General features: G+C 37.2%; 2 protein-coding genes across 2 annotated transcripts; both read left to right on the forward strand.

Moving 5' to 3' along the window:
- The first annotated feature begins 192 nt into the window (after positions 1-192).
- Positions 193-2,383, forward strand: LOC149017128 (uncharacterized). The gene is made up of 7 exons (XM_089153866.1): positions 193-623; positions 755-859; positions 961-1,087; positions 1,175-1,246; positions 1,349-1,394; positions 1,499-1,886; positions 1,979-2,383. The coding sequence occupies exons 1-7, from the start codon at positions 581-583 to the stop codon at positions 2,017-2,019; spliced, it is 822 nt and encodes a 273-aa protein (XP_089009992.1). The 5' UTR covers positions 193-580; the 3' UTR covers positions 2,020-2,383.
- A 1,518-nt stretch (positions 2,384-3,901) lies between these two features.
- LOC149017129 (Mannose-P-dolichol utilization defect 1 protein) lies at positions 3,902-12,846 on the forward strand. The gene is made up of 8 exons (XM_089151455.1): positions 3,902-4,246; positions 6,367-6,520; positions 8,914-8,986; positions 9,126-9,192; positions 9,392-9,451; positions 10,486-10,546; positions 10,634-10,675; positions 12,240-12,846. The coding sequence occupies exons 1-8, from the start codon at positions 4,094-4,096 to the stop codon at positions 12,341-12,343; spliced, it is 714 nt and encodes a 237-aa protein (XP_089007581.1). The 5' UTR covers positions 3,902-4,093; the 3' UTR covers positions 12,344-12,846.
- Positions 12,847-15,863: the final 3,017 nt, after the last annotated feature.

Below are 15,863 nucleotides of genomic sequence, written 5' to 3' on the forward strand. Positions count from 1 at the left end.
TTTAAATCTTAAAAGTGAAGTTTTTTTTTTTTTTTATTAATTGGGTGGAAAAATTAAAGGCAAGTATTTTTTAATTTAGCAAAATTTGTCCAATGGGGTGTCAAGCCAACTTTTCCAATTAACATATTTCTACAAATTTTTTCTTTTCTTTTCTTTCTCTCTCATCTCAAAATATACATGGGTTCACATTTTTTTTTCACCCCACCATTGAAAACAAATGCAGCCTTATTAGGGTTTCGATTCGATTTTCAAAGTGAGTTTGATATTCCAACGATAAATCTTACACCGGTTGACGACTTTGGGACGACGAAGGATCGTGATTTTCTTGGATGTTACCATCGTTGACCGTCCAAGGTCCACTCTCTTATGAATTAATCAAAAGATACAACACGAAGTTGTACTTCTGACCCTGCAAGAAGGTGTGCCGCACGCAGAGATCCGTCGATGAGGAGAGATTTGCATTCCTTCTCAGGGTCTTAGCGATACTGTTTTCCATCAATCTGTTTTTCTTTTTTTTTTCCGAATAAAATAGATTTCATTTTCCATCTATTTGCTGTGAAGTGTGAACTGAAGCTCATCCATGTCGATATCTGGGATCCAAGGCCAGATGCTGGAGGTTACAGGTACGCCACCTGACCGCTTTCAATTTCTCGAACATTTTGTCTGCAAATTCCACAGCTTTTCTAATCTCTTCTCTTGGATGGGATCGTTGTGTTGAATTTCCGGTATCGTTCGTTGGCTCTGTGTGGTGTAGTCGTGGGATGCAACAGGTTGAAGGATACGGAATGGATCTCGAGGCAGGATCCTTACGTCTGCCTTGAGTACGGAAGCTCTAAATTCCGGACAAGGACCTGTACCGGTAGGTTTAGTCGTTCATTCATTTTTAGATCCCTTGGCTTCTCGTATAATCGTCTTGATTCTCCGTAGTTTAAACTCGTATTGCGATTTGATTCTGTACAGATGGAGGTAAGAACCCTACTTTTCAAGAGAAATTCGTTTTCACGCTCATCGAAGGTCTCCGGGAGTTGAATGTGATCGTCTGGAATAGCAACTCTCTCTCTTCCGACGACTTCATTGGCAGCGGAAAGTAATCAATCGTTTAAACATCAAAATTCTTCATACCGAATCAGTGACCTAGTTTGAATTTTGATTTCTTACCCTTTCTGGTTTCTAGGATTCAACTTCAGAAGACTCTCTCCCAAGGTTTTGACGATTCGACTTGGCCCTTGCACAGTAAAACTGGCAGGTATTGAGAATTGAAGGAAGAAAACAAACAGATTAATCATTATAATGCACGTTTGATTCTTTAGTTTCTGATATAAAAAAACATATTTACCATCATTTGCAGACATGCCGGAGAAGTTCGACTTATATTGCACTACTCCTATGCTAATGTAAGTTCATATATTTTGAGGATTTGGGGTTCTGAAAGAGCCTTGGAAGATCAAGTAGGGATTTTATGATCTGCGTGGTTTTAACTCTTGTGTTCCATTTCCAGAAACCAGCGAGTATGTCTGCACCATCAGCTCCACCTTACATGACAGCACCACCGTCCCAATACCCTGTATATTCAACAGCACCACCGTCCCAATACCCTGTATATTCAACTCCACCACCGTCCCAATACCCTGTATATTCAACTCCACCACCACTTGGGTACCCTTCATATCCTCCAAAATCAGCAGAACCAGCATATCCTCCACCACCTCAACAGGTGTCTGCTTATCCTCCACCACCTCATATGGCTTATCCTCCGCCACCACAACCATCCAGCTATCCTCCTCAGACTTACCCCCCTTCACCCTATCCACCACAGACCTACCCCCCTCCACCACAAACCTACCCACCTCCACCACATGCCTCCTATGGTTACCCACCACCGCCAGGTAGTTTTCTTTGCCGTCTGTGCTGCTTTGTCAATTTTGATTGCTGTTAAGACTTTTCTCTGATTGTTCATTCTTCCCTTCTTAATTTGCAGGCCCTTACCCAGGAGTGTATCCACCACCACCACCCTACTGAGCAAGCTACTAAAAGAACGATTCCAGCTACTCAGTTGATCGTCAATCGTCTCCAAAATCATCAGAAGTGTCTTAAAAGCATCAGAAATTTAATTCTTTACATGAATTTTTTTTCGGTTGTTAGAGCATGAAATTTCTTGTTAACCTCTTTACTTAGTGTATCAAATGTCTGTATGTCTCATGATTTATGATGCCTGTACAATGTTAAAATGTTTGAATTAAAATTTCTTTCGGCTTTCTTGTCAAGCGCTCATGTAACCTTCTGTCATTAATTTACTGATCATGAAACTCTCCAGTTCAAGATCTTGATGATAAAGATGGAAGAATCATTATGAAACTTTCAACCCCAAGACTTGATTTGTTGTTGGACGAAAAAAAAAGACTTGATTTGTTGTTGGACAAAAAAAAAAGACTTGCTTTGTTGCGGCAGATACGGAACAACTGCTCTGTTAGGGCAGGGAAGTTTTGGGGAAGTTCACATTCTGGAACCTATATTTTGAGTAAACAAATTTCCAACGTGTAGATACGACATACCTATTACGTCTGTAACTAAATTTGCGTTCATGGAGTGAAAGATATGCTAGAACAAAACAAATTGGGTTTTGGAGCTATTTTTTTTATAATTTTTTGCATTAGGTCTCTTTTATTTCTATTGGAAATATGGCTAACCCCCTTAAAACCAAGACTTTACAAAAGCTCACTTCATGTAGTCAAATTAGTTAAGTACTAGTTGATACCACATTCAAGAGGTTCTTTTGAACAAAAAGGAAAAAAAATTGTGTAACAATGTATTGCTATTCAAACATAGAGGTGAAATTTCTTCCATCCATTAAAAAGAAATGCCCCACCCATGATTCGACATTGTGTGCTTTCATTGCTCATCCATAAATTCAGAAGGCTGTGTTTGGTTGACAATGTATCAATAGAAATTACAAGGAAAAAAACAATAATTAATGTATAAAAATTATAAGAAAAAAACTACTTTATTGTGCTTTATTTTTAGGATAGGTTGGAAGTAATTTTATAGTAACATAGTGGTCCTAATTTTTTTTAGTCTGAAGATTAAATTAATTCATTAATTGAAGGATTCAAAAAAAGAAAAAAACCGAGAATGGGCATGATTGTGTTTTGATGGTAAAAACCCCTCAAAGTGTTCCAATTATGCTACTAAAATTTGTTAACCCTTCATCATATCTTTTTAATAAGACAATTAATTAAAGCGAAAATAAGTGTAAAGTTGCAGATTAATAGATAAGACATTCCCCAAGCAACATCTTTTTCTACTCTTTAATACAATTCAAGTGAGACTCGAATTATGATAATAAATGGGGCTCAAATTCCATAAATACACTTCCATTTTCTTAGATCTCAAAACTCATCAATATTGTAAAGAATTTATTTTAATATTGAAAACACAAAGCCAATGTCCTCTCCCTCACTCTCCATCCACCATTCACTATAGGCAAACACTCCACACATGATTAAAAATGATATGTTTTTTATAATTATTGAAATATATAATAAGATTTTGTGTCTATTTTAATGAGATTTAAATTTTAAATTTTATATATTATGGAGTGGTAGTCTTTGTTAAAAAATTTTTATTTTTATTTTGTCTGAGGTTCATCCGGGTGAACTTGTGCACATCTTGATTACATCTTTAGAAAGAGCTTTGTTGTTGGAATCAGATTTTAAATTAATATACGATTTTAAGAAATTTTAAATATCATGTAGGGACTTAGAGACACAATAAGTTTAAAAAATCAATATGTTTATTTTTTTATTTTTTATTTTTTAATTTGGGATTGGTTTGATGATAAAAATAAATAAATAAATAAAATAAATACAAAACAAAAAACAAAAAATTCGTCGCGGCAGTGAGGTCAATTTCTTTCTTCACACTCTTCGCCTTCGAATATTATTTTTGAAGTCTAACCTAAACGGTGCTCGATGCGGGCTCAAGAGTGAAGACCTTATTAGAGGGAGCAGAGAGCTTCGTAGATTAAATAGCTTTCCATAAGCAATTTATTTGTTCGTTGTTTTGGATCCAATCATCCATTGGAAGTTCAAAAAACATGAAGATGAATATTCTGGGCATGGATTTTAGCTGTGCATTTGATTCTCTCAGCGATGGAAAATTCCCTGATAAGGACTGTTTGCTTCCTCTTATTTCGAAGCTCCTCGGATATTGCATCGTCGCTGCCTCCTCTATAGTCAAACTCCCCCAGGTTTGCCTCCTCACCTACATAATGCACCCCTGATTGAATTTCATGATTTTTAGGGAGTTAATCTTGTAGTTTGTTTCCCTATACCTTAATAATCTTCCTCTAGTTTTACAGTTGAATTTCTATTTATTGTTTATGAAATCTGCCTTCAGTTGCAACCCTTAGAAGCCACTTATGAAATGAGGAAAGGGTCTTATGCAAGATTGTGTTAGTGTCTCTAAATGAACCGCCACTTCATTTACTAGGCCGGTAAAGCTTTCCCTTTCCTGATATCGAAATGATGTCTTCTACTGTAACCATAAAGTTTGGGGGAAATGAAAATTGGATCTTCGATTTGTCTGTTGATTTTCTTCTTAAATGAAGAACACTCCTTTTGGATGAATAAACTATGACTACCAAAACCCCCGAGGAGAGGAAAAGAATATACAAAGGAGAAAATGGGGGAGGGGTACCAGCCTTTAGGACTGGAACTAGAAGGTAAGCTCTAGGTAACAACAATGACTCTGTTAATTGGTTATATCCACAATGATCACTCTAGATGTTCTAATTGACTCTGCTCTGTTCCATTATCCCCAGTAAATGGATAGTCTTTCCAGACTCATGCAGCACAGAAAAAATGATAATTTTACTACCCCTGCCCCCTAAGCCACCTCCCCCGCGCGGGGGTCCCCAGTACCGTAGGACTCGGGTACTTTTTTCTGTTCACTGAAACAGTTGTAGTTGCCTTCAACTACAAATATTACAGATCATAGTAACTAATCAATTAAAATCTCCAAAACCGATGGTATTGACTTCTGCTATGTTAAAGCTGTGGTTCTTTTATTGTTTACCACTTAAGATCTATTATGGTTTTTAAGCTTTTTCTTTAAGTCTTTTGCTAAATGTTCCTTAGTTGACTGATTGGGGATGACCAGCTTTCCAGTATAAATGTTCCTGCTTCCATGCTGGACCATTACACATCAAGCATTTGCGACAAGATTATGCTTTCTGTCTTGTCTGTTTGTGGAGAATAGTAGTACAAGTGAGATTAAGACTTGGAGCTTTCAGTTTGATCCATAAAATTAGGTGAGTTAGCAAAAGTTCCAATGGAAATTTTATTTGTATCAGGCTCCATAGATGGACAACCACAGAGAAAACACTCAAATATTCATGCAGAAAATCCAGAAAAATGCATTTCACAAGGGAAATAAGGGTCTAATATGGTGTTTTACATATAATACTGGTGCCTTTAGTGTCCTTTATCTTAGTGAGCTGTTTCTAATTTGTTGGGTAATTTTAAATGTAGGTAGTCTCTTCCCCCCCCCCCCCCTCTCTGTAACCCTCTTTCTTATGCGTTTTTAGTCGAGTGTTCCTACACACTTTTAGGGTGCCATTTGCTAAACGCCCAAACTTCTGGAATATGGTAAATCAAGTGAGGGGTAGATTTTGTGTAGAGGCAGCAGACTCCTAGGTCCTTTGCTCACATGTCATTTTTCAGCTCAAACGGAATTTATCAAGTGACAAAATAAAGCTTTAAAAGACAAGACCATAGCATTGTAGTGGCAGAGTACCATTTGCATGAATAGAATCATAAGGAGGCATGAACATATATGGGTGGGCATTTAGTTGAATCTTGACTATGATATTGACCCATGGGTAATCTGGTTATGTACTCACTATCCAGCGACCAAATTAGCACATCGCTTATCCACATGGCTCAAAGGTGTGGTGGAATTTTCAAAGCTCTTCCTGCTGGATTGTTCTACAAAGCTCTTCCTAAATGAGGCCAGTAAAAACCTATCCAATGTTTTGAGTGCTAAAATATCTTAATTGAAACTTGCATCATTTAAGTATGTGCCGCTGTTGTACAATTTCCTATATATATTTCTCACATAATTAAACATGGGGGCTAATTAACAATTCCTCTTATTTTAGCTATGTTGTTGGCATATGGACTCTACCATTTTTCAGCCCCTCATCGGTGTAGTTCGCAGATTCCTTCTCACACTATCCTTGTAGGAATACCTCCCCCAATATGATTTTTTTGTCCAATCCCATGATTTTGAAAATGAATACCTTTCATTTAGCGCTTTTATCACTCAGATATGTTTTTTAATGTGAGGTTTTTACATCCTTTTATGCAGATATTAAAAATTTTAAAGCATGGAAGTATCAGGGGCCTTAGTGTTGCAGCTTTTGAGCTTGAGGTTGTTGGGTATACAATCGCTTTGTCGTATTGTCTTCACAAGGGGCTTCCTTTTTCAGCTTATGGGGAATTGGCTTTTCTCTTAATCCAAGGTATATATTTTATGATGATGCCCTTGGCATATTTACCATGAATTTACTATATTCCTGGAGGGAATATTCTGTCAAGTTGGCTCTGTTTATTTAATCATCTCTTATAGGAGCCATCTGGACCAAAAATTGGGCTTATCAGAAATCTGATTTTTTGTGCTTAGAATCAATTCTTACAATATTTGACCAGACTCTCAGGCTTTTCTGGCCACAGTTTTTGGTTCTCTGTTTTCAGCGTTTTGGATTTTTATTCATGATTCTTGGTTTTGGGAGGACTCGGTTCAATGAGTAAGCTTCTTGCTGTGTGGTTCTGTGTTTTGTGTTATTAACTTATTATTCGATCTTGCTCTATGTTTTAGAAAATTCACTTAAATATAACAATTGACTATTATCATGCACCAGTAATAAAAATAATAGAGGTGGTCAAATATTTGAATTACTTTTGAAGACATGGAATTTTGCAAACAGGAGCTATTGGGATTAGGAAAGCATTTTAGAGTTACTTTCTCAGGATTGTAGGAAATCTAGAGTTCAACTTTGATTCTGCCTAGCATCTGAATTATAATTGGACATCAACTCAAAAGTCAACGAATTACAAGTTGGTTTATAACGAATCAATTCAAAATTAATGCCTAGTGTCCTTTATTGCTAGATAGTCAGGTGGTCACATTTGAATCAACCCACTAATCAAACATGAGAACTATTACAAAGCATGTAAAATATGCAAGATAATCTGGTTTTGATTGGTGCCAGTTACCCCCTACAGCATATGCTACTTTCAGTCAAAGGCTGCCCAAAAAACTCACAAATTCAGTGATACCCTGTCCTCGCATCTCCCGCCCTTCTTATAACCCACCCACAGTTGGTTATGGTAACCCCACTCCCTTTCCTCCATATTGCAGAAGACCTGGAGATTCCAATTACTTTTCAGTGGTTCCTAGGGGTTCATTATTATGATGTAGGACTGTCTCATTGGGCCCAATTGTCAATGGTCTGCCTGCTTACAAGGTTCCAAGAAACACTTCAGGATTGTTATTAGTCTCATGACTATCCAATACTTGCAGCATGCTTTTAGGACAGAAACATCAGGATTCACCTTATCTCTCCCCGTGCTCATGTACTTGCACTGTAATTAGCTTTGTTTCCATTTATTTTTGCATAACAATAATAATTCTTTTGGCTTAATTATTATCACTTCAATCTATAGCATAGATTTGAAAAGAAATTTTAAACTATAGACACTCCAAAATTTTTAATTTTCTTAATATGGTAATTGATTTTTATATTATCTTATCACCTGAAACTGGGTTTGCAAATCTTGTTGATCTTTCCTATGATGCAACAGATATTGGCTTGTCTGACAGATTCAGAGGAACCAAATCATTGAGTTAAGACTGTGTTGGTGGGATTTCATTTAGTCAACTGGCGTCTATAGTTCTTTGTTTTGTAATGGATCTCACTATTAATTAGAATTTCCTGAGTTCCCAGGAGTACTTTTCTGCCATTTATAGAGTTCCTTGAAGTGATTTGGTCATACGGGCAGGTGTACTGAATCTTTTTTATTATTCATTTGTGATGTAATATAAAGTTCTAATCTTCTTATAATAATGATTGTTTAGATCTTTCTGTGTCGAGTGACTAAGTCTGGGCTGCTGATTTTGGGGGTCTTACTGGGTGTTTCTTTCCCTTTAAACCTTGAGCCTTACTAGATTGGTTTTTCTCTTCTCTTGATTGAAGAGCTTAGATTGTCTTTCTTCTTGAGTTTGTAGGTTTAGATCTAGCAAAAGTATTTCTGGACTGGCATACTTGGAGAGGTCTTTAAGTGACCCACTTATTGTAGCCACATGGAATGATCTTGTGATTTTGGCTGCTAGTTATCAAGCAAATGATCGGCAGCATGTTGGTTATGAAACAAATTCAATCAAATGTCCCACCCCATGTATATCCATGCCCTTATTTGTCAGCCATCCACTTTTTTGGTGGGCATTCTCTCCATGATCCTTTATCTTCCAATACTTGATTTTGCTGTGTGGCCAACTCCAATTGGGGTGAACCTTGACATGTAACTAAGAGACCATGGGTCCTCCTATCTAGAAAGTTGTAATTGTAAGAGTTCACCTCTGAGCTACTCCTTGCATTCCCTTTACTTTCAAATGGTTTCTCTCATCCATTGAGGGAATAAGGTAAGCTAAAAGATTTTCAATAGTAAAACCCATCTGTGTACGGTAAGCCCTCAGGAAATTGGAAGGGGGTTAATTACTACTTACTTTCCCGATCCTCCTGGGTTTGGACTTTGGAGTGCATTCTATGTTAAATATTTTGTTCCCCATATTTCTTAAAATATTTTGGCATGTTATGACAATTTCCAAGTATGTAACCAGTTTTCTGTTTTACAGCTCTGATTTTAATTGCTATCATCTACTATTATTCTCCACCAATGGGAGTGAAGACATGGATCAAGGCGTTAATGTATCCTACATGGTTTTTTAATCCAAGTATCTACTGGTTGGAGTCAACTTTAAATTCAGACTTATGAACTGTTACATGTGGGAGCAATCTGCTGTTTTCAGCAAAACCCTGTTAGCTTTTTTCCTGAATGTTTCTTCAGATTTTGTGGTTTGGCACCCACCATTTTGGCTGGTCAGATTGATCCTGTTCTTTTTGAAGCTTTATATGTAAGAGCAACTCTGCACAGCATTTTTTTCAGTAGACCATATAGAATTTTTATGACTCCTTCCATTTTCCCTTTGTTTAGCATTCATATTGGGCATAAGTCAATGTCCAAACATGATCCACCCATCCTCTTCCTCCAAATTTAATTTGTGCTATTTCTGAAGATTTTATAGCTATCTGATTCAATAATATGTGCTGCAGGCATCTCAACATGCAATCTTTTTCTTTGCCAGGGTACCACAAATATGGGAGAATTTTTCTGTAAGTTGATAGTAAAAGGTCTTCATGTTTATTTTGCTGTTGTGGTAGGATTGTGAAGTATATTGCTACAAAGACTACTGATCCTTAGGATCACCCCATGTATACAAATTACTGAAATTTCAAGAACTTCCTTGCATGAAATGCTTTGAGAAGGTAAAATATGTTTGAGGAAAGGGACAAATGAATGAGCGTGGAGGGCAAGGTTGAGAGAGTTTCACATTTTATTCTTTGACTGCATGATTTGCAAATTTGTGCCTATTTTTTCTTTGTTATTCTGGAATTGTCCTTTTCTTCGACCTAATTTTATGTGTTTGATAATTTATTTATAACACGCCCCCCACCCCCCCCAAAAAAAAAAAAAAAAAAAGACCAAAAAATTAAATAAATAAATATTACCTGTAATGCCAAATTCTTCTCCTCTTTTTTTCCCCCCCCCCAAATGAACAACCAAATCATCTTCAAATGTTCCTGAAATATATTTTTCCCATATGGAAATGTACCAAGGTGTATGTTGTTGGTTGTGTGGAATATGTCAGTTTTAGTGAGTTAAAAGATAGTTTAATGGTAATTCAGTGACAAATTTGATGTGGCTGCCTTGAAATGAGGCATGGTGTGATGTATAGGGTATGGAAGAAGATGAAAAGTAGAAGTATTTTGGCCATGGAACACAGAATATTGGGAGGATAAAAGTAAGATTAGGAAAAGAGTGAGAAGATAAAATTGATTGTTTGCAACGTTTATCCTGCTTCTATTTAAACTTGGACTTTTGAAGTAGAGAAAATCTAGCCTAAATCTTTGACTTTTGAGCATGTATAATCTCCAGTGTCCATTCTGGGAATTTGACACTTGTTTCTCTGTGTCACCTGTCTCTGATGAATTCTTATCTTACAGTAGTAAATTGGACAATTAGTCCTGTTTCCTTAGAGTGTCAAAGTGTTACTTTGGGCTCCCTTTCTAATATGTCTGTTTCCATAAGTTTTGAAGTATTTCTTTGAGCTCTCTTTCTCATACATGTGGAAACAAATTGGTGACAGAACAAGAGCACAGGGGAGCTGAGCTTCTTAACTTCTTTTATGAATGTTGGAGGTTCCATTGGTGAGCTTTCAAGGTTTTACTGATCTTTTGTGAACTTGGATATGCTTTGGTGCTCTTGTTTATGAATTCTAAATCTTTGTTTTGCAGTGAGAGTTTTCACCAGCATCCAGGAAAAAGCTCCTGTTAGTGGTATCCTTGAATTTTTATTTAGTTTTTTATGGTTGAGCGTAGTTTATTAATAATGTAGGTATGGAGAAGGTGACCAAATCTGATCCTAACACTCTCCCAGTACAGTAAAGGAAGTGCATAAAAATATTTTACATATATCGGACATCATGCGTACCAGAAACCCTAACATATGTTTTGAAGTTCCATTGGTGATGGTGTGTGCCTACAGAAACTTGGTTCATTTCATTTGGTCATCAGCATGGTCTTGGCCTCCCTGGTGTTTTGGTTGGGTAACAATCAACAAACCATGGGTTATCATCTCATTTCATAGACAGTCATAGGCTTCACTTATATTTCAAGCATCTTATCCATCATTCCACTTACTGCTAGGCTATCTGTAATCTCCGTGCTGCAGTCTAGCTTCAATGTGCCATCATAGATCACATAGCTTCGGATTTACTTTCAAGAGTTGATCAGTTGGTCTCTTTTGTTTTTGTTTCCCATTCTTGCTAAACAACCACCACGATTTCTTTTGTTGAGGTTCATCATGTTCTTGTGCAATTTGTTGTTTATTATGATGAATTCTAGCATGCTTTCAGAATTCTGATTGGCTGATCTTAAATGAAATCAGCCGACCAAATTCCTGTTAACGACCATTCCTACAATTTATTCTGGAATCAGCCATGAATGTTCTTTTATCTTCCTGTTTTGCCATTCACAGAAGTCAGTTAACTAGTTGGAAAATCTATGTCCTCAAAAAAGAAAAAAAGAAGAGGAAAATCAATGAGACTTTGATATTGCTACCTAGTCCTTCGTTAGTCAGAAACACCAAGAAGTCAAAGATTGGTAGAAATCTTTGCTTATACAAAGTTATTGTTTGCATCAGCTCTCATCATATGTCATCTCCAGTGTGGCCATCATACCCTGTAGTACCTCATGATCTCATTTGGTAGTTGAACTTTCACTGCATCTTCTGTATGCTTGTCGAGTGAGAAATTTCTTGAATATCCATGGGTTCCAGTGACATCCCACTGTGGTTCTGATTCTCATTGTTGCTGGTTTCTGACTTTTATCATGAAATTCTGATTCTCATAGTTGCTGGTTTCTGACCTTTATCATGAAATTCATATGACAAGAGATATAGTTTGGAATGACTCATCCCCGTGTGTTTGCCTTGACTTTATACTATTATTCTTAACGCATATCATAATCATTGCTTCCATCAAAATAGTTTTTACTCATTTAAAATGTACCACCAAGAAAAATAAGGATGTGGGTGACATGAATATGTTGCTCCATCCTATCCGAGGCTGTGACTAATGCTAAATTTGTATAGCATTCATGTTACTTCTATTCAGCAAGAAATCAACCAACAATGGGGCATCATGGGTTTGCAAAATTCCATGTTGCAAACACTTTAAGAACCCTACGAATGGCAGAACCTGCTTACCTGCTGGTTGCATCTCAGATCTTTCTGAAGATATTTAACCCTTTTCAGCTGTCAATCCTTCTGATGGCTTAAATTTATCAATTATCAAATCATTGTCTATTGTCATTGTACTTGTCTACCTTGATTCAGTTGAAGTGGTTCTGGGATCCGCGATTGGAATTGTTTTGAATGGGACGATCCTCAGCCAGATACTTTTCTACTGGAAGCCACAAGCAAAGAAAGAGAAGAAGGATGAATAGAAGCCTGGGTAGCTCTGTACAATTAATATTCATCTGGAGTTGCAAGAGGCCCATTCTTTCCATTGTCTTGACTAATATATGGAGGGGCATCCCCCTTCCCCTCTCCCTCTCCCTCCCCTATCTAGTTGGCCTTCAAGAGATGTATTATAGCATTGTTGATTGGATACACAAATCAAAGTTGTTTCATATTTGTTTCCTCAGTAGTTCACATCTGTGAATGTAGTGGTTCTCTTACAGTGGAATTTCTGTGCTTCTTTCTTGCCTTGGATTTATTTTTCTTCTTCTTTGGGGGTGGGGTTCGGGATGTTGCTTGTGACTAGAGATGTTATTTTATTTTTAAATTATTTATTTATGTTTTCTATGGCAGCTTGGTAGGAGATAATAGAGGAAAACAAAATGTATTTATGGTTACTGTTATCATTTTCCTGTCTTTTGAATGCAGCATTGTGAGCATATTTCCTGGAATCGTTAGTGAGTTTTTTTTTCTCCACCTTTCAAGACTCTCTCTCTCTCTCTCTCTCTCTCACAGCAACTGAGTAGCTGTGGTCCTCATCAACATCCCATCATTGCCACAAATACAGTATCAGACAATTAGTATAAACAATGTTGCAACTTGCAAGTAACCAGCCTCAGAACAAGTGAAACAAAGCATGGCGATTGCGTGGAAGACAATCGTTTGCTGGTCCATGACTATTGCTGTGTCACCTTCGATTGGTCAAGAAGAAGATTATTGTTTTGAGAATTGAGACTCTTGAGCGATGGGATCAATCGAGACGTCTGACTGAATCACCAGGTACGCAAACTCTGAAGGCTCATCAAGAAACGAAACCTGGAGTCTCTGAGATTAGACGTTGAATCTGCCGTGCGGTTCCGAATCTGTAACGTGTACCCTTGTGCAAGCACTTGATTAGATCTCGGGTTACAAATCTGTTCTACATAGAACCATTGTCATCATTCAAGGTATACGCTTGATTGGAGAAATTTCTTAGTCATCGAATGACTCTCTTGATGCTAAGCTCCTACTTGATGAACAAGTTCTCGTGCGATACTACATCAAGGGTACCATGACCCATCCCTATATTTAAATTGAATGCTTGAAATGGAGGGGAAGAGTCACTTTATTTTGACAAAGATAGATATTTATAAGATTTATTATGGTTGATGAATATCTTGAAATTATAACTATTTTAATAATATTTAAGTGTGTAATCTACCCAGAATCACTACATTAGATAAGGTTTTGATTAGGACATTCAAAAGAAAGGATAGTTCCTGACGCATGTTTATCTGGTTTCATTTTCACCCCTGAGAAAGATGTTGCATCTAATCTAATCTAAACTTTAGAAAATTCAAGTTGAGATTGCCGAACAATACCCACCTTGCACCTTTAATGGTTATGGTGTTGGTCCACGGAAGGGGTGTGACGGGGAAGAGAGCAACCCTTCAGCCTCTGACTAGTAAGTGTAAGACTAAGCATAAAAGTCTAAAAGGTGGGCGAAGCCAAGATTTAATATCAGAGGGCCGAATATTGAATTTTCACACAATGCAATCACTTTTCTATTTACTGTTGAATTTCTTCAATTGAGAACCAACTACTTGTATCTCACACAGGAAAATTTTAAAAAAAATGGTAAAAAGGGGGAGAATTTTAAAATATTGAAGAAGAGGAACCAAGTGCTGATATTTTATGCCTGGAAAAAAAAAAAAAGACCAGAAAGGAAGGAAATTTCAAGGTTTCTTAACTGGAACTTCCTAGGGAAGTTCTATTAAACAACTGACAAACGGGAGCTCGCCAATGGGTTCTCCTGGGTAATCCATCAAAACAACAACCAGTCTCGTGTCAACCCCAGCCCTAAGGAGTTCTTCAAAGGTGCAGCTAAGGCTCCAGATGATGATGATGCTGACCAGCTACGAGGTGAGCATGGTTATCTAAAACTAAAAGGAAAGCTGGATGGAAGTCAAGGTAAAACCGTAAAGCTTAATATTTGAATAGAAGGCTTATAACCTAAAACCAATTTTGGATGATCATGCTTCGACAAAACCTCAAGACAGATCAGTTAGCCAGGGTCGCATTTGAACGGTGTTCATACGCAACTAAGAAAGGAATGAATTAGCACTTGGCAACGCTATTTTCATACACGTGAAACCATGCCAAAAGGAAAGGGAAGGAAGTGACAAGCTTTCGGTAAAGGGAAATTGAAGGAAACAATGGGCTTTTTATCTTTTTTCATGGAAAGTAACAGGCTTTCTGTTAAAAGGGAAAGCGAATTAAAGGCCTATCTATTCTTTTTCTATAAGTGAAAGAAGATTCATTTGTGACTAACAAAATCCAATACAAAAAGGTGTTCAGCAAGTGAACTGCTATGCGTGATGATGAATCATGATGTGCTGCAATTCAGCAGGCAAACCATCCCACGCGAACACTGCATAATGAAGAAAATTGAAAATGGTCAAAAAAACGAAAAACCTATCCACCAAATCCAGCAATGGATACACAGAACCCAAAATGTGCAGTACACTCCACAAACCACCACTGAAATTCATGGCAATCAGAGCAAAACCCAGTGTCAGTCTACTCCACAAAGGACCGATGGCTTGCTATGATAAGCACGCGAGCATTCTGGAAACACATTCATTCTGTGTCTAGAAGGATTCGCTCCGAAGCAAGAAAATGGAGAAAATTTTGGGTTTAAAATGCATGATCAAACATATTAATCTGCCCTGGGCTTCAAGAATGCTAAAATTCAAATATTCATATGCAATAAACTTAAAGAACTACTTGAGAGAACTAAAAACCCTTCAGATTGATCTCCAAAAGATGAAGTGCCAACAGAAATACTATCTTCAGCATGCTGAGGTCATGCTAGAACTAACCAACCACAACTTAAAACAAGTTGATTTCAAATGCAACATCCAGTGTTCATAGGTTATATCTCTTATTAATCTGCCCTGGACTTCAATAAATACTGAACCATGAAATCCTGAAAACAGATATTCATAAGCTTCAATTAAAAGAGATACTTCAGAGAACTAAAACCATCAAGTTCGATCTCCAGAAAGCATGAAATGCTAACAGAAAACACTACCTTCACCATCCTGTTGAAACATATCCGAATGCCACGCAATGCGCTAATGATAGAACTAACTACCAGCCATTTGAGAAATTGGGAGGAACCTGAAAAGACTAAAATGTAGAGCACTAGGTACATGAACTTAGCAATACAAGTCCACATACAAACTTGTGAAATAGACTACAAAAGGCTTGTTTACACCATCTGTCTAGGATCAAATAGACAGTTTAATGAAGCACAAAAGTCATACCAGTATTCATCAAAATGAGATAAGAATGCTACCCACAACAAAATTAGATTAGGAAGCTTCACACAGGTAGAGGCAAGATGTCAGGATGTATGAAGGACATATGGCTAAACAATAGGCGGTCAAAGAAGACATCATTTTGATTCTCCAAAGAAGAAAGCTAACTACCACCATTTGTAAACGAGACTTGAAGCAGCCTTCT

Source organism: Hakea prostrata, chromosome 4, assembly GCF_041222555.1.
Source record: "Hakea prostrata isolate BN-2017 chromosome 4, UWA_Hpros_2, whole genome shotgun sequence".
NCBI lineage: Eukaryota > Viridiplantae > Streptophyta > Magnoliopsida > Proteales > Proteaceae > Hakea > Hakea prostrata.